This window comes from Myotis myotis, unplaced genomic scaffold, assembly GCF_014108235.1.
Source record: "Myotis myotis isolate mMyoMyo1 unplaced genomic scaffold, mMyoMyo1.p scaffold_m19_p_7, whole genome shotgun sequence".
Classification (NCBI taxonomy): domain Eukaryota; kingdom Metazoa; phylum Chordata; class Mammalia; order Chiroptera; family Vespertilionidae; genus Myotis; species Myotis myotis.
The window spans coordinates 24,314,984-24,336,025 of NW_023416379.1; the positions used below are offsets into that span (position 1 = coordinate 24,314,984).

The window sequence follows — 21,042 nt, forward strand, 5'->3', positions numbered from 1 at the left end:
AGTTTTGTATATTTTTCATCAGCAACTATTGCCTATATTTGATGATATACTGGGATCTAGACATACAAACATGAATAACATATAATCTCTGCCCTCAAACATTTGTTCAAACTCTGATGTGCAAAATCCAAGAAAACGTAATCACAATTTGAGAAAGTTTTGAGGAATTAGCTAAAGGTATGCATTTAGATACAACTTTTTTTTTTAAGTATTTGAAGAGTAAATGCCTGTGTTGTTCGTTGCATCCAAAGATATTACTATAATCAAGTAAGTTATTATTTTTTTCTAGCAGTGAATTTATCAGTGTCTAATATTTGATAGAAAAGAAAAAGGTCCTTTTGACAATGACTAGAGAGAAATTTGGATACAGGACTCAAAAACCACATTCAAGATACTGTCTTCATCAGTCTCCTGCTTGACTGGTCTTAGGACCTCTTGGAGGCTAGAGATCTGTCTTTATGTTATAGAAACAATGCTGAAGGCAAACCAGTATTATAAAATTACTTCCAATATGAAACTTTTATCAGCCAAATGAGATTTCAATTCTGCCCCCAAAATTGATGCTGCCTTTAATATTTGGCTATATACCATTGTTGACTATCTGAAGGAACTCCCAAAAGATAAATTCCCTGTTAAATTCAGTTTTAAAAGGTATGTAACTGACCTTTATTCAACACTCACTATGATTCAAATGCTGTGCTAAATGCTTTTTATGTATTATATTATTTAATATTCACAGTAGCCCAGTTAGTGGGTAGTATTATTATACCTATTTTACAGAAAGGTGAAAATTGATACTTAGGAAAAATCAAGTATTTTTCCTAAAAACAAACAGCTAATTAATGACAAAGCTAGGATTGGAACGCAAGTCTTTTGTCTCCAGAGCCAAAGTGCCTACACACTATACATACTGCCTCTAAAACTCATATAAATTACCTACTATGTGCAGAAAACTAAGAGCTCTCCTCGAGGTTATCCTATTGCAGTGAGGGAGACAAAAGGATTAGAGATCAGTGGCTTAAAGCAGGAGACTTTGCTAAGTACTCTATAGTAGACAGTGAGAGAGTATGGGGGGAAGACAGTAATTGATTCTACAGATGGTTTCTGAAAGTAAAAAAACTCATGGAGGAAGCATGGTGTAAACTAGCCTTGAAGCATGTGTAACATTTTGAGTAACATTTTGGAAGTCACTAGAGACAGCACAGTCCGATGTACGCACAACTTCATAATAACTGAAAATGGACTGTCCCTATGGCCTTTAGCTGAGCATACTCCTGCCATGAACACACCCTACTCTCAGATCAGTGTCTGATAAATTCCCTGTAGATTAACTGTACCGAAAAGGACCTGGGTCAGAAAATCCCCACACTGCGCAGGCTGTAGATGAGGAACTGGCATAAGTCTCCAGGTTTTCAATTTCAAGAGGAAAAATCATGGTACATAACATATAAGCTGAGTGAGACCACTGACAACACATGATATTTAAAAATATTTTGGAATTGTAGCCTTTTAACCTACCAAGGGTCTGTTGGTTGAAACATGAATGAACTTTCAGGAAATTACATGCAGATTTTGAGCATGTACCTATGCACATATTTCTAGAGAGAGGACCCATCACTTAGACTCATATTTTAAAATGAATAATAGATTCAGAAAATATTAAGAACCATGGTAATGAGTGATATATTTATATTTATATTTATGTACACACACTACATATATTATACAACATATTGTGAAATTATACAGAAACATGCACTCACATTTGGTTAACAAAGATACAATAGAAAGGATGTGCTGGGAATTATGTGGCTTTGAGAACACCCTGTGCATGACGACTACAATCCAGATTTACTATAAATGAGGTAAAATGAAAGGACGTCCTCTCCCTCCTTTTGTTGGCTGTGTTCTTTCAGCTCAGATGCATAAGATCGTTGCATAATGCCTAGCCTGTGCTTCTGCCCTGAGACAAAGAGAGAGCCAGGACAGCTGGATGAAGGCTGGGTCAAGGGGCTCGCTCCCATTGTCGGTGCCTGGGCTGGACTCACTAGCTGAACTTCCAACCCAAGTTCAACATGAAGGCCATCAAGGCACTTCCTTCCACCTGGCACCTCTCTCATCAGAGTGGAAACAGCCCAGGTGTCCATGGTGGACTGAGAGGGAAAGAGCATGTGAAAGATAGAACCCACAACTTGCCTCTGTCCCTCTACCCTGCAACCCCACACACACCTGGGCTCAGCCATTGGGCAAAGTAAGCATTAAGTCAGATATGGTATTATTACAATTGCAAAAGAAATCACTTTCAGTTTAATTTAAAATTGAATTCCCTTTGATGGAGTCCAGCTATGTATTAACTAGTGACAGAGCAACCTAATGAATAAAATAATTAATAATTAATTGCTCCATAAAATTTCATATTTATTACATTTTATACTGTCTTGCAGAAGTTTATAATCATTTTCTTAGTCACTTATCACAAACACTAGGAGGAGGTCAGCATTTTTAACCACTTTTAATTATTTTAATGACTCTGAACCATAAATATGGAGCTGACAGAACCAGAAGTGTTCCTTCCACCTGGTCCTACGGCCTCTTCTCAAACAAGCAACTGCATAGGTGATACGTAACGTCACGATCCCTGCAATAGCAAAGCTGTTTGAGCAAATGTTGTGAAAATATTAAAAAGGAGGCTCAACTTTGATTTTCTGCTTGATAAAGTTTCTGCTGCTCATGGCGAGGTGGCTGGTATGTGGCAGGTCCGTGGCCCTGATCTGAACACCGGCCTGCCCCTTGGACAACAATGAATGTCCAGGCTCCTTGCTCCCAGAGCAGTGACTTGGGCAGGTGTAGGTCGGACAAAAGAGCGGTATCTTCAAACAGGCAGTAAACGTAGCAGTGCTGTGGTTTCTCCAAAGGCCAAGGTCTGTTCCTCTGAGACCTCCTGGGCTGGGCCTCGTGCAGCATTACCAAGGAGACCACTTGGCTTGTTAAGGAAGAGCTCAGCCACTTCATTATCTCCTAGAGTCTTGCTTCTCTGTTTCATGAGCAATTAAAAATGAAAACAGACTATGTTCATGTTGTTTTTCTTCCTGTATCCTCTGGTTTAAAAGAGTAATTAACTCTGACTCCTGTTGAACACCAGACTCAGTTTAGCAACATCATCCTGAGTATTTTAATCAAAGAAAGTGTCCAATAAATAGCCCAGGAGTGGCGGGGAGACGGCGGGGGTGGGGGTGGGGGGAGAAAGGGTGCAGAGTGGGGCGGGGGGGAGGGACCAACGGTTTGAAGCCACCTTGTACGATAGCAAACCTGCTCTGCCAGATTTCCTTTGACAAATAGACTCTTGATTTAATTTTAAAACCTGTATTGTTGGTTTACTAAATGCTAGCTGTGTTATTATTGGGGAACAAAAGGATTGTTTTTGTTCTCAGAGTGGATAATACTTAAAAATTCAGATACAAAGAAAAATAAAGGTTTTGCTGTAGGGGATTTAAGGGTTTCATTTATTCCAAATTAAAATTCTAATAGGTTTTGTGACACAAAGGTGGATATTTACTGTTTCAGCTTTAAAGTCAAGATTATTCTTAAAACTACAAATAGGAAGCGTTTGCAACGCTAGAACAAATTGTCCCTGGGATAAGGTGAAATTGCTGAGGGGATGCTCTTACGGGTAGACAGATGTGGTACCCTAGGTGGGGGTCCAAAACAGTTCCAGATTTCAACAGAATGGCGTCATCGCATCCTGTGCTCAGATATCCATGAGCATTTCTGATTATTTTCTTCTTTAATTCAAACCTACCTTTTACTGAGACTGTTCTCTGAGCCACTGTGAAAGCAGGTGAGCCGATAGGAGCAGAGCCGCCTCCCTGTGAGTGGGACCCAGGTAACTCCGGCTATTCCCTGTGAGACACCCGTAGGATCCACCCTGCTCGCCCCAGCCTCTCCCCTAGTGCAGGACACCACCGCCTTGTCTTGTCTACATTCAGGCCGATGTGGCTCCAACCTTTCCTTGGCTGACCCAAGGTGCCTCCCTAAAATCCCACTGCCTCAGGATTCAGTCCAAGTGTCAGCACAATTTACAAATCCTGTTTTGATCTGACCCTGTTATACTTTCCAGCTTCACTTCCCATCATTACTCAACCATGCCTCTGTGCATCATCCCATCTGAACTTCTCTCCAAGTCCTGAACGTATCGCTCATTCCTTTTTCATTCAACAAATGTTCATTGAGTGCTTAACACATGCCAGGTGCTAGGAATACAGGAGATGAACAGCACAAATGAAAATCCCTGCTTTCTACTAAGGGAAACAGAAAATAGCTAAGTAAAATATGTAGTATATTAGATAGGGTTCCTCTTACTTACAGGTCTGCAACATGTGCTCTTCCTTCTGCCTATTTTAATGAAATATATTCCCTCTCCATGGCCTGAACTCTTTGACTGCTCTCTAACTCACTTATTCCTTCTATCTCAACTTGGACATATCTTCCTCCTGAAAGATATTTCTTTCAATGTCCATCTTCCATGTCCCTCCTATACGATCTCACAGCCTTCTATTTCTTCCTCTGTTTTCTCTCAAACCTGCCACTGCCTGATTCGATGTCCACATCCCCATAGTCTGCAAGCTCCTGAACACCCACTTATCACTGTTGTATCCTCAGCATCCAGCAGGTTTCTGGTGTCCAATGAACACCAGAGGTTTGTTCGATGAGCAACTAGGTGGGTAGATGGATGGACCCATGAACACACTGGACACATGCAGCAAGAAAGACAGAACCTGAGTAACACTGAGAGATGGGGACTATTGGCAACGGCGAGTACACACAGAGACTAGGGTGGAAACCTGACAAGCAAAGGTACGAGCACGCAGACCAGGGAGACCACCGAGCCAAGGCATGCACCCCCCCTGTCCCCTTAGTAGCTACTCCTGCTGCTTGTTACATTCTTGCTACCCCACATCAAGGGTCCAGCATAAAGAATAAGAAGTATTGACTGAAAAATTCCTTATAATTATTTTCTTACTTTAGATCTTACTAGAGGCCCAATGCATGAAATTCGTGCAAGAGTAGGCCTTCCTTCCCGCAGCTGCCAGCACCGGCTTCCCTCTGGCCCCAGCTTCGTCCAGAATGATGGCCGGTCTAATGAGCATATTACCCTTTTATCATTATAGATAATTGACAAATTATCTGATATGTTATTTCTGGAGGAGATATAATTTTAAAATCTCTTAGGCTTTTACTTAAGTCTAAGGATTTCATAACAAAAGATCCCAAGTCTGGCTTCTATAAGCTATTGACCAAAATTTTAACAGGACTCTTTTTCTTTTAGCAGTTACTTAAACTTTTGCAGCTACTGGACTTTCAGGTTTCGGAAATTATTTATTCAGTATCCACTCAACAAATATTTACTTTTTAAATGGCACTGTGCCACACACTGGGGCACAGAGATGAATAAGATACACTCCCTGCTCTCCATGGCAATTATGTACGGCAGCCGGTCTCCAACAAGGCATGTGTGCCCGTGGGGATACTCGCAGGCTTCCTAAGGGGGCATGGGCATGAATATGCTAACAGAATCCATTTTCAGGTCCTTAAACCGACCTGCCAGGAATGTGCTTGCAGGGAGTCAAACCAGTCCTACTTTTCCACTCCTTTCCCAATCACCCTGTCCCCACTTTACAGAAGACAGAGCTCTTACCCATGATGCATGCTGCATATTGCTCCAGTTGTGCCAATATCACATACAACCTCCATGTGAAAAAAAAACAAGGGAACAATGAAAATATTAAAGGAAGTCTCCTATGACTGAGGTGCTATAACTCTCCCAGACTTCTCATAAATAGATGCATCTCTAATACATTTTTATTCTTAAGCAACTTATTTTTTTCACATTTGTAATATAAGTGTATTTTGATCACTTAGTTGCTAATAATTATTGTATTATAAAATGTAAGCTGGAAAAACATTTACTACTTAGAGACTGATGTTAGGAAAATTTGTTCAGTTAAAATTTCAATGCATATGCTTATTTTTGTTGCAGAGAAATGTGATAGGGTGACAATAAAAGAATTTCACACATAAAATGTTTTATATTACTACATAAAATAAAATTCTATGGGAAAATAGAGTGGAAATATAAATTCTAGAGGGAAAAGAATCAATTTATAATTTTCGACTAAAAGAATAAATTATTCATGTGTTTTTTTCTGTGGGTGATGAATGGGCATTAAATGCCATTGGCTTTTAGATTCCCTTAGATGTATTTAATATATAAAAGAATGTTATGACTTTACATTAAAATTCTATATTTACAAATATACAGAACATTACATCTTTTGTTACCATGGAAATTTGTGATTTTAGGTATCAATACTTTTAACAATAAAGTTTTTTTAAATAAATAAAAAAATATTTTATAAAACAAAATATAGAAAAACAGCTAAAAATAATAATAAATAATAAATTAAAGTAAATAAAAAGTATAAGGAAAGCACCATTTTTAAAAATTATTTTCAAGAGTAAATGAAGAAACCTGTGTAGATCACTGACACATGAGAGCAAGGCCAGGGAACAAAGTTGTTACAGTCTTTTAGGCACTGGGATAGAAAGAAGCTTGAATTGGGGTGTGGAGCTAGGAGAGGGAGCTGTCAGTTCTCTTTGGAGAACCAGGAAGGTCTTCCCCCAACAAATGGTAATGGTTTATCTCAAAAAAAAGAAATGTGTGGCTTGGCTGGTGTGGCTCAGTGGGTGAGCATCGGCCCAGGAACCTACTGAAGTTAGTGAGCTCCTGAGGGCAGCAATTTAGTCATTAATCTTTGGATCCTCTGGGCCTGCCCTAGCACGTGGCATAATAGTAGCACTCAACACATATTAATGTTTCAATCATTGATTAAGGACACGGTAGGAAATTCTGTCAGATAAACAAGTCACATTCTGGCAGCTTAGGGAGTGTGGACTGAAGGAAGCACTGCAATGAAAGAAAGGGGTAGACATAAGTGATGTCATGTTGGAAGAGCCAACAGGCCTCAGAGACTAATGGGATGTGAGGACTGAGCATGGCTGGAAGATGAGTTCTCCCCCAACACAACCGAAATCTACTCAACTCCTAACATTCAAACTGCAGGGTTTTTCACAATGAAACCAAATTTGGAGGGAAAGATTCCATGCTGGATTTACAAACTAACATCTACTTAAAACAAGCAACCATGGACTTTTGAAGCAGCGACTATACATTATTTTTGGAGAAGTAAGCATCACTACAGGCATTCTCCAGTTTGTAAATTTCCGGCTTCTGAATATTTGGATGTGGCCCCACAGAGGAAATTCTTGGGAGGCAGTTAGGTGTGTGTGCAAAGCTCAGGTCTTGACAACTGGCAGGCCTGGGTTTAAGGCCTTCCTCAGCCCCTCACTAGCTATGCAAACTCTCAGAGAAACCTGAAACTGTATTACCTATGAGTTAATGATGAAAATAGTAGAATTATGTAAAAATTAAATGAGATCATGTAAACTGGGTGCTTCATAATTGTTAGTTCCGCTTCCCTGTGCTGCCCTTCTTTTCTTATTCTCTAGGATCCACTGAAGTACCCCAACTTCCAACACAGTTCTAGCCAAAACACACTTTTATTTATAGCGACTGCCCCAGAAAGGTTGTGTTTATAATCGAGTACTCCATTGTCTTTTATTCTGTGCCAGCTCCCAGGCCCCCTCAATTTCTTTCCATCTCCCTGGTGCTCATCTCCAAATATGGTTTCGCCAGCAAATTTCCAAGTATCCTGTTATTCTGTCTTTGAAAAGATTATTAATGAAGATGTTAAATCAGGCCGACATAAATAACAATGCTTAAAGCAATCCTCCGGACACTTTTGTTCTACTCATCAGAGATATGGTGTCATTTATCATTAGGTCTTGTTACAGTTTTCCAGCCCCTTAAAAACTCACACGAAGACACTCATTTCACTTGAATTAATCTTGCAAGTGACCGCTCATGAGTTACGGAATTATATGTCACCACAAGATAGAACATCTGTTACATCACACTAACCTATCACTTTCTTCCCTCATAAATCTTGACGGTCAAAACAAATTAGTCTAGCATGTTATTTCTAATAAACAGTCTCTTTTGTTGTGTGTGGCTCATACCCAAAAGGAGATAATAGACCAGTTGATAAAAGTAACAAAATCTCATCACTGGTTCCAACATAGTCAAGTGATAAATAACGAATAATGACTCTTTGGCAAGGAGAGGAATGAATCGCAATAAAAGAGCCCATACAGAAGGTCAGTATCAGACTGTGCCTCATGGAACTAAATCCTACAGAGTCCCGGAGAGAAATTGCTGTCTGGGTTCAGAACCAAATATAGTGGCAGTTTTCTTGAACTTGCTTTTTCCTAATAGATCCTTGGTTGTGTTACTCACAGAGGTTCTCTTTTCTCACTTCCTGAAAAAGTTGAGCATTATATGGGTGGCTCCGTTATGGCAGCGGGAGGCATAATGATGGAATATTTTCCCCTCTCTCTCTCCATTTAGTCTCCATGTTGTTTTATTTGCTTCTTTCCCCTCACCATTTTATTTCATTGTGGCACAATAACACAATATAAAATTTACCATGTTAACCGTCTTAAGTGTGCATTTACATTGCTGTGCAGTCGCCACCACCATCCCTCTCTAGAACTCTTTATATCTTGCAAAACTGAAGCTGTGCACCCATTAAATAATAACTCCCTATTCCCCCAGGCCCTGGAACCACCATTCTTTCTATCTTCATGAATGTAACTACTCTAAATACCTCATATAAGCAGAATCATGTAATTTCTCCTCACTTTTAATGAATGCTGTCTTCCTGTATTTTTCCTAAGTTTTATAATCCCCACTTGAAACAAAATGGAGAATGAATAAATAAACAAATAAGGAAATAGAGCAAAATTATTTCCAAGGAGCTAGGTGAGTCCCATTCTACATGTATACATATCAAGTCAGTAGTAAGGCCGTAATGTTTGCTAACTAGAATAAAACACTGGATTGTAAGAAATATTCATTATTTCAATAGTTAATGTTCAGACAAGCAGCGTATTTAAGATAACAGTGGGGTCAAAGGAGAGACTGAACACAGTACAAGTTCCTACAAGGAAAGAAATATCAAGATAATGGAACAAGGAAGCAATTGTAGATTCAAACTGAGAACTAATGGGCTAAGTGCCAAAACACTAGGTCATAAAGATTACAGACAGAGCTGTCCCTATCGCAGTGGTTCGCAAACTTTAGTGTACATAGAAATTAATCAGTACAAACCCACCTAACCAAAACTGGATTGACTGGGCCTCAGGAGTCGGAGTATGTCATCAGCTTCCCAGGTGGTTTACGGAGAAGGTTTCTTATGCGTGTTGAGAAACAATGGTGAGTATAGTAGATCAGAGAGACTGTGAGGCCTGCCTCTATTTGGTTGAGTCGTATAATCTTGGTGTATCTTATGCACATAGCCCCATGGTATCCATTACTACCTTTTTGTATCTGCTTCACTTTCTTTCTTCTACATTGAGTGTTGCCTGACCAAACTAGCAAAAACAGTGGCTGAAGCAGGAGTGAATGACTCTAGAAATAGACCTTCATTCAGTCCTCCACTATAGGGCCAACAAGGGCCACTATCCTGTCTTCCGTGTAGCCTTGAGAATAGGCCCTATGATTGTTTTATTTTGTGTTGCTTTTTCAGTCTGCCTCTTTGTCATCAAAGAGGGAAAATGCTGGCCTCAGGGAAGCTGTGTTCAGCATGAACGATCAGTATGTAGCTTCTCTCTCGTTTATAGCTTTAATTTTCTCTCTAGAATATGTCTGTGCTGGAGAATCACCACTGGCGATCTACAATTGGCATGCTTCGAGAATCCAGGCTTCTTGCTCACTTGCCAAAGGAAATGACGTAAGTAGTGCAGAGATGAAACACACTGATGTCCACACATAAGAGATAAGCCGCTTTCTCTAGGGCACACTTGAGACCCCCTGGGTTGATGGTAGGGAGCCAGCTCGCTGTGCTTCCTGCCTGCACTCTGCATTGTCGATCAGAGGAGATTCATGTCAGTTACGGCAACCCAGAAACCAGAATCTCTCTGTGAGCTTTGAAAGGGCCTTGGATCGTCTCTGACCTAACGTCAGGAAAAGGAGAATAAACAGCTCTCCCCTTTCACACTCTTCAGCATCAACACTCTGCTTTGCCAAATTCCTGTCTTTTATGTTAACAAAATTGTCCTCCTGTGTAGACCCAAATAATAAATATTTATCAAAAAAGAACACAGGAGTTCTTAAGCTAGCTTTAAGACTAGTTCAATGACGTTTGTTTCATAATTGCCAGTCTCAGCGAAAATAAAAGTCAGGAATTTTTTTCTAAAATGTCTTTTGTTAAGTAACTGAGTTGGCCCCAGCAATTTTTTTCTCCATCAATTTACGTAGGTCTATGGTATTTTAAACAGAATGGGAAATACTAGTTTCCTGATCTGCTGTTTGTTAGCCCGAGTATTTAGGCCTAGTCCTACTAAATCCAAGGCCAAGGCCCTTGCCTCACTGAATGCATGGCCCCAAGGTAGCTGCTGTACTGTCTACCTAGGCCAGCACAAATTCTGATCTGTGAAATTAAAATGCACAGAACCCGAGGTAGCTAAGAGAGAAGTAAATAAATAAGCCTCTGTACCCTTCTTTCTGAAGGGCACACAGCTTAAGGTCAGGTTATGTCTCCCCATAAAACAGGCACTATGCTCTGGGCTCCTTGGTTTATTCCTGGCCATCTGATATTATCTCATGCTGTTTCCTAGCACCCGGAGGAATGTTGAATTTGCAGGAAGAATTTCAGTTCTGATAACTTTTTACTCCCAGAAACTAAAAGGCAATCCTCATGCATGAGATCAAAACTTGTGCCTTTTACTAAAACAATACATTGCAAAGATCAAGGAAATGCAAAAAGAACTAAGAACTAGAACAAGAAATCATGTAAGAAGGAGATGAAATAGGAGGTTAGTGGCAGGGTCAGCTAAAGAAAGAAAGGAGAATGGAGGGAAGGAGAATGGGGACAGGAAAAAAAAAAAAACGAAAGGAAAAACAGAGGACTTGTCCCGATAATGCCCATATTAATTCTCTGTTTCTCAGTTCATATTCATTTCCTAAGATACTCCTATTCATCCCTACGGCTTCCAAATAAAAGTCCCACATTTTTTATTTCTTTGTGGAATGTCTTTGCTTTTGCTAAAAGAATCATTGGTATGCAATAATATATGTGAAAGGGCTTTAGAATGAAATTTATCATCATCATAACATGATTATTCCTTCTATCCTCGTGTACATGCTTTAAAATAATTTTTCTGTTTTTAAAAGTAAAGGTTAACTGTACAAACTAAGGAAAGCTCAGAAAAGAATTAGCTTAACCATCAATTTAAAAACTTATAGATTAAGCTACACTAAAAATTAAGACTTAATTTTACCAAAAGACATCATTTTTTAAAAGTAGAAAGACAAGCCATATTATGGAAGAAGATATTTGCAACACATAAGTGCCAAATGACTATTATTGAAAAACTATTTTAAAACTCTCAGAATCGCCGAAACCGATTTGGCTCAGTGGATAGAGCGTCGGCCTGCGGACTGAAAGGTCCCAGGTTCGACTCCGGTCAAGGGCATGTACCTGGGTTGCGGGCACATCCCCAGTAGGAGATGTGCAGGAGGCAGCTGATCGATGTTTCTCTCTCATCGATGTTTCTAACTCTCTATCTCTCTCCCTTTCTCTCTGTAAAAAATCAATAAAATATATTTTAAAAAAAAACAAAAAACTCTCAGAATCAGTAAGCAAAAGGGAGAGAACACTATAGGATAATAGAAACTTCACAAAAGAAGAAATATCAATGGCAAATAAACACATGAAAATATGTCCTACCTCATTAGAAATCAAGGAAATTCATATTAAAACTATAGGAGTTGCATGACAACTCTCAGATTGACACTTTTGTTTTATTTTCTCTATACCATTTTTTACTAATATATTGCTTGCCCGTCGATTTTTAATGGTGCCTTAATCAACCACTATCATTTCTAAGTTCCAGTATCTCTTTCCAGCCTACCTGGGGTTTTTTCCATTTATCAATCTTTCCATCCCACAGTATCAGTCACTACTATGTCTTCATTATTATTACTGTTATTATGCTCTTCTTTCCCCATTAAAATCTTAATATTTGAGCTTGTTTCAACTCTATAAAAGCACAACCCAAACTCCTATGATTCTGTGAGTCTTTTTGTCCTCCATAAAGCATACATTTCTACTTCGCTTTCAATTTTTCCACCCATGGGAACCGTGGGAATGTAAAAACTACCACAACTTTGTTCACCCGGGGTTTCAATCACTCTCTACAGTTCTTAGTCTGAGGGCAGAAGCCATGGTGGGTGAGAAATTCACTCTTGCTCTGTGAGGGACTGGAACTTTGTGTAATAAACAATATCAAAGGCAGGAATGAGATTGCAAGCCACCTGTTGATGACAGAATCAATCACCCTCCTCAAAAGGATTTTCTCTCTGTGTGTGTTTTCTCTTTCATTCTTGTGGATGCAGACAGGATATTGAACAGCAACTGGGCTCCTTGATCTTGGCAACAGACATCAACAGGCAGAATGAATTTCTGACCAGATTGAAAGCTCACCTCCAAAATAAAGACTTAAGACTGGAGGATGTACACGACAGGCACTTTCTGCTTCAGGTAAACCACAACAACAAAGCCATTATTCTTGCTGGGGTAACAACACATAGGGACACGATCAATAATGTTAGCACATTTGAGAAGGAGTATCTCCCATGGTATAAGTTAGAGCAGTGACCTACTTTATGAAAAGCTTTGAGACACGTGAAATTTTTAAGTGGTTTCCAAGCAAGCAAAATCTGGGTTTCGTGTCAGTAAGTTGATACTATCTCACTCTTCCTTGTTTGGTAACTGCTTCTCCACAAAGTAACCACCCCTCTGGGCAGTTGCACACAGTAAGAACCTACCACATCTTGTTGCTTGATGTAAAATTGGCCACTGTGATATCTGTGCAGTTTTAAAAGGCTGTTTCTATAACACAAAAGTATATTATGTTAACGATGGTACAAATAAAAAATTAAGAAGCAAGTAACCTTCCTTTACCTGAAATCTATTTAATCAAACCCTGCTTTACTTACAGTCATTACTACCTAAAGTCATATTTTCATCTGAGGCTCAGACATTTTCTCTCTGTGTGTGTTTACCTAGTCTTAGCATTTTTAGGCCCCAATAATTAAATTGTTTCAACTGAATTAATTAAATCATATCAAACCCAACCCTTTCTGTGTCATTCTATGGCAAGAAGCCACTTGCAACATAAGAAAAAGAGGAGGAGTGGACGCTAGAAGTAGAACTCTGAGTTGGTATCAAACCAGCGCCTTCTTCTTCATCTTCCATTTTCTTTTGTCTTCCTTTTGGCACAAAAGACTGAATGGATGGACCCTGGACTCACCTGAATAGATCAACTTTAACCAGGGGGATGGAGCTGCAGGTGGCAGGCTGGACTGTGCAGTCTTTTCTGCTCCATACCTCCATGCTGCCCCCTAGCTGTCCAAAGTGCCCCATCCTTCCCAGGAAATGCTCTCCTGCAGCCCTGTATCCTCTTCCTTCCTCTTCCCAAATTAGTCTTCTCTTCCCTGAGTGCCACAAAGATCAACCAGGGTCTGATTTTAGAGACTCAAACCAAGTTGTGAGTAGCTGAAAGATTTGGCCTGAGCACTTGCATTTCAAAGGGAAAGCTAGCTAACACAAATAAATCCCTAAAGGGCAGAATTTGGAGGGGACTTCTGCCCCTTACCTACTCCAACATGTACTGGTGCCCCCATTAGCCAGGAAATAGAGAAGCAACCAAATTTGCAATTTAATATAACGCAGGCTCTCCCAGACCCCAGCACTGTTAGCAGCTCTATAATCCCAGGGAACTGGGTCAAAACAAACAGACCTTGCTGGTGGGCAAGACATACCACAGGAACCCATCTGGGCTGTGGTCTCTCTGCAGCTGGTGGTAAGGGGCAGAATCCACTTCTCTGGGAACTCAAGGTAATCCTCCTAGGATCAACATCACCGAGAAAGTGACATCCCAGATCCAGGCCAGTTTGAGGCAAGCCGAGAGGCCTTGATTTAGTTCTGCAAATAAAACACTCCTAGCTTGATATGACCTAGCTCCCTGGCTGACAGTCTGAGCTTGTTCACACACACAGACACGGGAACATAAATGCAAACACACATCATTTAAGTGATGTATGTGGTTGGCCATTTTGGCCACTGTGAGAGTGAGGTCCAAATGATCTCACTTGAGCCTGGCTGGGGCCCCGGTGGCCTCCCTCCCTGTGAGAGGTGGGGCAGCAGAAGGAACCAGGCCCTGGCTTTCCTTGGCCAGCACACCCCAAGTCTCCTCCAGAAAGCTCCGTGTCCTTGGAAGGTGGCTCTTCTCTCCTTCTCACTGCTATAAAGTGGGAATTCTGAATGAAGGGTTTGTGTGTGGTGAAGAAGTGTTGTTTCCTGAAGAGACACATCAGGGAGGCCCTGTGTGGACATGGGCCTGGCACCATGAGGCACTCTGGCGGGTTGGACAGCCCCCTGGGCTTGGGTGCATTTGCTGCTGAAAGATCACTCTCTGACAGTCTCTGCTTGCCCTGTCACTTCTCAGATTGCCTTGAAGTGTGCTGACATTTGCAACCCCTGCAGAATCTGGGAGATGAGCAAGCAGTGGAGTGAAAGGGTCTGTGAAGAGTTCTACAGGCAAGGTTAGTTGCAAGCCTACAGCTGCATTTTCACGGCCCCTCCTCCTTCCAGGCATTTGTCCTAATAAAACAGGAAGTGGCTAATCTATCATGACATTTGTTCTTTCATCAACTCTTATTATCCTAACCTTTCTCTAACTCTCTTGCGAACCATCCATTCCTTTTTTGGAAATAATTTCAAAATAAATAACATTGACTTATTACCGAAACAGGTAGTAATGAGGTGCAATAAAAGTGAGTGAGAACGGAATATATATTTTTTTTAATGGTTTCCCTCTGTGGATATAAAAATGTGAGGGACAGTTTGATTTTTACCCTGACCTTCATTTTAATGAGCTGAGCACAGCCTAAAAGCTAAATGCCGTCTGCGGTCAATGTTTTCCACTCTGACAGAAGGCCTTCACTCCTTTTGTGTTCCTTCCCCTCACTTTCTCAAATAAAGCTAATAATGAAATAGAACATCGCTGACCAAGAATTAATTTCATCCTCTCACATAGATACATGAAAAGTCAAATGGCCCCAAGTTAGGGTGTAATGTTTAAGAGATCAAACTCATTCGGAAATAAGGCACTGAATTTGAGCAGGATCTTGCCGTCGGGTGGGATATCAGCCTTTACACACAGTTTTGCTTCTCCTGGCCTGGTTTCAGTGCTCAGGATGTTTGTTCAGGCGCAACAGTGCCCTGATGTTAGTGACGGGATCAGGTGTGAGAGGCTGAGAACAAATAAAGCCTGATGTGTCCCACATACCAGCTCTGGGGGAGGTCAAGTAGCAACAGTGAGCCTTTTGGAGAAGCCTCCATCTAAAGATGTGTCAGTGACATTGTAATGGCCCTGAAGACAGAAGACAAAGCAGAATGGATTGGGTTGTGTGGGGCCAAAAGGCTCTACTCACCGCCTCTTTCGCTCAGAGGAAAAGTGCTCACGTGTCTCCCACAATCTGTGTCATTTCACTGCAGTTGGGTGTAAGTGGTTACAAATCAAAAGGTCAGTTCTAGTTGCCCACGATATGAAATCTCCACTGAGGGAAAAACAAAGGAAAATAGGATGAAATTGGAGCAGAGAGGTTTCAGATTTGATATGATACTTCCTTTACTGTGGGATATAGAAAATATTGGAATAGCATAGTGAGAGGAGGGCTAGGTTCTTCGTTCTTGGAAATCAACAATGGAAAAGAGAAGAGATTTCGCTCTGTCCGTCTTGGTTTTGACTCAATCATGTGCTCCTGTTGGCATTTATTGCAGTTTAACCCCTTCCTTTGCTTAGCTTGCACTTTTATTTGGACTATGAGCAACTCGGGGACCCTGTCACCTGGACAGATTGTAAAGTCCACACAGTTGGTATATCAAAGTTGTTGTCTAAGTGCAGAGTAAATAGGACCAACCAAGAAAAATAATCTGTAAGATCTCTGCCAAAAACTGGTTGTTGTTCTCAGAGTATATGCACGCGCAGCCTCATAAGAGGAACAACCTAGAACATCTGTTACTCTGATCACTAAAGGTGAGCTTCCATGCCCTTTGCTCTGGCATGTCTCCTGGCAGAGAGAGAAGGTAGAGAGGGCATATTGGGTCCTTGTTATTTAATTGCATGTTGGTCTAGCAGAAGTTCAGCCAGTTTAAGAAAAGAAAGCAAACTCTTGCCATCCAAACTACACATCCTCCATATTGAATTGATATTTTAAAAATTCTTTATCATTTTGATTAATCCTATCTGGCTTTCAGTTTAGGATTTGGGCTTCCACAGACTGCTAATAGCCCCATCCAAAGTATCTTTAATAACTCGTGGTGTTGAGCAAAGGACAGAGAGAAAGGAAGATGAAATTAGGAAAACAGTGTTAAATTCTGAGAATGGGGGTTAGGATTCTACCCCTTCTCTTAATGCCTTAAGGAAGTAGAATCTCTGTCCTGTTGGAAGTACAGATGGGTGTCTTCTCAATCAACCAGATTAGAGTTAGGCAGAGTGAAAGTAGTGGGGGAAAAGCAAGAGAAGAATAAACAGGATTTGATGCCTCAATGTGGAGGGTGAAGGAAAGGGAAAAATCAAAGACGATTCGTCCAAAGTGTCAAGATTGGTTGAAGAACCACTATTAACAGAAACAGGAAGGTAAGCAGTAGAATTGGCTTTAGGGGAATTCAATTCAGTATTAAACAGTGGCACGCCCAGTCCTCAGAAGGCTATTGTCATCCGGCTTCCCTGAGCTCCTCAGGTTAAGCCAGAATGATTGCCTCACATCGTTCTTGAGAATCGCCAAAGCACAGACACCAGGGGAGGCACAGCTACAGCCTTAGAGAAAATGAAGGAAATGTGGCATCTCTGAGGTCCTGCCTCAGTGGTGAAGTGCAGACATTCTGGAGCCTGACTCCCTAGGTTGGAACCCAGGCTCCCCTCTTTACTAACAGTGTGACCTCGGTCAACATACTTCCTTTCCCTGCATCTCAATTTCTTTATCTGACAAATGGGGATTGTAATGAGGTGGTTATGAGGATTTAAAAAATTAGTTAATTGTAAGTAGTTAATTACATAGGTAAAATAATTAAGTTAATTACTTAGGTAAAATGTTTAAGGCAGTGCCTGACACACTGTGAGTGAGCACGTATAAATGCTGTATTTTTAGCTCCTCTAGTTTGGAGGGGCACGTTCATACCAGTAAACCCAGCTAATCTCTAAGGACCAGCTTATCTACTACTTAACCAGATTGTTTTTTTCCCAATGCAGCAATTACCCACAATTTTTCACCCTCAGGAAGAACCAATAAAAGTATTTTGATAAAGCTTTGCATGAAGCATTTCTCCTTTGGTTTTCTAGCTGACATAGGGATTAAAAAGAACTATCATTCTGACCTTTATACTTTTTTAAACCTTCAGTTATATTAGGTAAAAGTCTAAGGAATGAGAATGAAAGATATCAGACCCTTATTTCTGATAAATTTTGTAGCTGCACACTGAGATGCTCTTCAGATGAGACCTCCTGGTTCCTGGCCTCCATTTCCTACCTACTTATCATTTCTGGTTTTTCAGGTGAAACCAGACGAGGGTCAGGAAGAGTGAAAGGTGGGGGAGAAGCATAAAATCTGTTTCCTTGGCCTGTAACTTAAAGCCAGAACTTGCATTTCAGGTTAGGAATGCCCATTAGTCGTGTCCTTGTTTTTGTAGAACTTGTTCGAAAGTTTATTTTTGTCCCAGAGCACAGCTATTTACAACAAGCCTATTATAAATGGCCATTGACACTCAGATATTTTAAATTTTCACAGAAGCTACCAGAGCAAGACAGGGCAAATGGAAGCAAAAGGCTTCCTAAGGATAACAAGGCAGAGAACAGTAATTCACAGAATCCTTTTTCCAAATAGGCTGATAAAATTATCAACACTCATTTGCATAAGTTCTAGATTACCGACATGTTTCTTCTTTCTTCTTAGGTGACCTTGAACAGAAATTCGAACTGGAAATCAGTCCTCTCTGTAACCAACAGAAAGATTCGATCCCTAGTATACAAATTGGTGAGTCAAATTCAATTTTAATTTTAAAGGAATATTTTCAGCACCTCTGCCAAGAATCACAAAGAAAAGACGATCTACACACAGTGTTTGAAAGGCCCAAACTAGAGCTTTAATCAATGCCCCCATGAATGACTGAGTCCAAATAAACACCGTAATCATGACTAATCTACTGGGTAATTACCAATTGAGAAGTAATGAAAACTTGGGTAAAGGCTTTATTATAAACCCTTAACTTACCTTTATTAACTTCATTAACTAACCTTTATTAACTTCATATTTCAGAATTAAATCAAAACCAAATAGAGTAGAAGTAATAAGAATCAACTATTTGCTGCTGAGGAGCGGATTAGTTCACCTTCTCTTAAGGACTTAACGGGTGGGAAGTCAGCAGAATCGGCCTTTAGGACCATCCCAATTTGGATAACTGTGACTCGTCCCCAGCATTCAACTTCCAGAGCCCAGGCCCAGATCCATCCCGGCCCTGCCAGCCATGCTATGCCTTGTGGCCAGGGTTTCTGTGCTTCTCTGCTCTCCTTCAAAACTTACCTTCAGTCTCACTCTCTTAAGCCCACACTCTCAAGTGTCCATTGCACTGAACTGTTAATGAATCTAAAATAATTATTACTTTTAAAAAGTTATATATAAGATTGTTAAGCAAAGCAAACTGGAAATTTTAGGCACCTTAGGGGGAAATATTTTTGACCCAGTAAGAATTTCCATCACTCCTTAAACACTCTACCAATTTATTCCATCTACATATTATAAAGCATGTTTTTCTTTTCCTTACAGTTCCCTCCAATTAAAACCACTCAGAACTTTAATGTCTATAATATAATAAAAGCATTATATGCTAATTAGACCGGCACCCTTCTGGACAAAGCCAGGGCTGCTGCGAGGGCCAAGGCAGCCACCTCGTCTGTGAGGGCCAAACCCCTTGCATGAATTTCGTGCATCGAGCCTCTAGTTTTACTTATAAGCAATGGCCCTGACATGTACCAGTTCATGTTTTTCACCAGTTTCCACAGGCCTCAGACAGCTTAGTGCATTCGCAAAGTTGCAGACCTCAAAGCCTCAAAGCTTAATGCCCTGACACTGGGAGGGAAAGGGGCACTGGAAAAAGATAAGCTTAAAATTGAGAAAACCAGAGCAAGTTAATATGATGTGCTTACAGCTGAGAAAAGATAAACCAAAGAACGTACATACTTATATGTATATCCCATAGACACAGACAATAGTGCGGTGAGAGCCTGGGGGGCGGGGGGGGGGGGTGGATAGGGGCTTGGCAGAGGAGGGTAAAGGGGGGAAATTAGGGGACATCTGTAATACTGTCAACAATAAAAATATTTCTTAAACGATACACTTATGATCGCTGAAGTTCAAATCAAATCCTCAGTCCCATAAAATATGATGAAGTAATCCTAAGGAAATAGGAACAAAATTAACCTAGTTACAAAGAATTGAATGGAATCTACAAACATTAAGATAAATATGTTGGAATAATGAGATTATTGGTTGTCCTTTTTTTCCTTAATATTGTTCCGTTGTTTTTACCATTAAAGTGATTCCTCCCCAAAAAAGGGAAAGGGGGTTTTATTAAAAATTGAACCCAGGAAGAATCTGGGGCAGGTGAAGCCAGGAATTGCTGGGATAGGGGAGGAGGAACAGTGTTAACAGAAATGCAACCTTGGCCTCCCTGGATCCAGCTCCCTCCAGTCGAGGTTCCGCAAATGTGATTCAAAAGGAATACACCCTGACCAAACTCCTAATCCACTGACCCACTTTGTTAAGCTCTGGATAGAAAAACTTGCCAGGCACCTGTTAAAGACACTTGGCACCACCAAAGAAAAACATTCACATTGTTAAGCACACAACCTGGATTTTCACGATGAAGCTGATTTCAGAGATTCTATCCTGTTGTCATGAGAACACATTTATTTTGTCAGATCATACGTCCTGATTTTCAGCTCAGGAAAATGTGGTTACCATAGATACCTGTTTTTAAAATGGGATGGGGACTAAGTGACTAGGAAAATCCCCTGGATGCTACACCAGCACACCAATAATAAAGAGAAAAAGAAGGTGATTATAAAACAATCCTTAGTCATATATCTTTGTCTCTGTTTCACATCTCCCAGCTGTGTAGGTTCAGGCTTGGGAGGTGTGGTGTGTAGAGCTAGATCAGACTGAACTGGAAAAATCCAAACAAATATATAGAGTCCAATGGGGGCTGCAGGCCTCAGCGTCCCAGACAAAGGTTTTCCCAGTGGGTCCTAAGTAATGCAGCAATTTCCTCTGTCTTGGTTCCCCTGGGACTGAAAATGTCCGCTCTCTTTTCCCAGTCGCAATCCACATGGGAATTTCCTGAGTGTCATCCCAGGTTTAGATCTGATTTTCTGTTTAAGTCATTCATATTCACCCAAGTGGAACTGGGACTTCCTATCTCCCCGCCCCACCCACCCCACCCCTGCTCTCCTCTTTCCATCAAACTCTACCTTTTGAAAAGAAGATATTGGATTGAAAGAATCTCTGGTGACATGTGTAGAAAGATGAGGAGAAGAGGCTTTCCTTCAATCTTTGTTTACTCTAAGGCCGCCATCTCTCCTTTCCCCCTTCCCACCCCTTCAAGAGGACAATGTCCTGGCAAAGTCCATTTGCGTAGCAGAGGGAGGTTCCCAGGTCTGGTCCTGCGTTTGAAATGAAAGCCTGCCCTCATCTGAAAAACCATCTGTCGTTCAGACTTTAAAATGGCTTTCCTATCTACTGTA

At 40.7% G+C, this 21,042-nt stretch overlaps 1 protein-coding gene across 2 annotated transcripts in view; it reads left to right on the forward strand.

The window, feature by feature from the left end:
- The window catches only part of PDE7B (phosphodiesterase 7B), a 280,322-nt gene that overhangs the window by 253,933 nt on the left and 5,347 nt on the right, over positions 1 to 21,042 (forward strand). For both annotated transcript variants that reach the window (XM_036317578.1, XM_036317579.1), the window contains 4 exons: positions 9,817 to 9,908; positions 12,575 to 12,719; positions 14,689 to 14,785; positions 18,197 to 18,277. In XM_036317578.1, the coding sequence (XP_036173471.1) occupies positions 9,817 to 9,908; positions 12,575 to 12,719; positions 14,689 to 14,785; positions 18,197 to 18,277 (415 nt within the window). The remainder of the gene's footprint in view (positions 1 to 9,816; positions 9,909 to 12,574; positions 12,720 to 14,688; positions 14,786 to 18,196; positions 18,278 to 21,042) is intronic.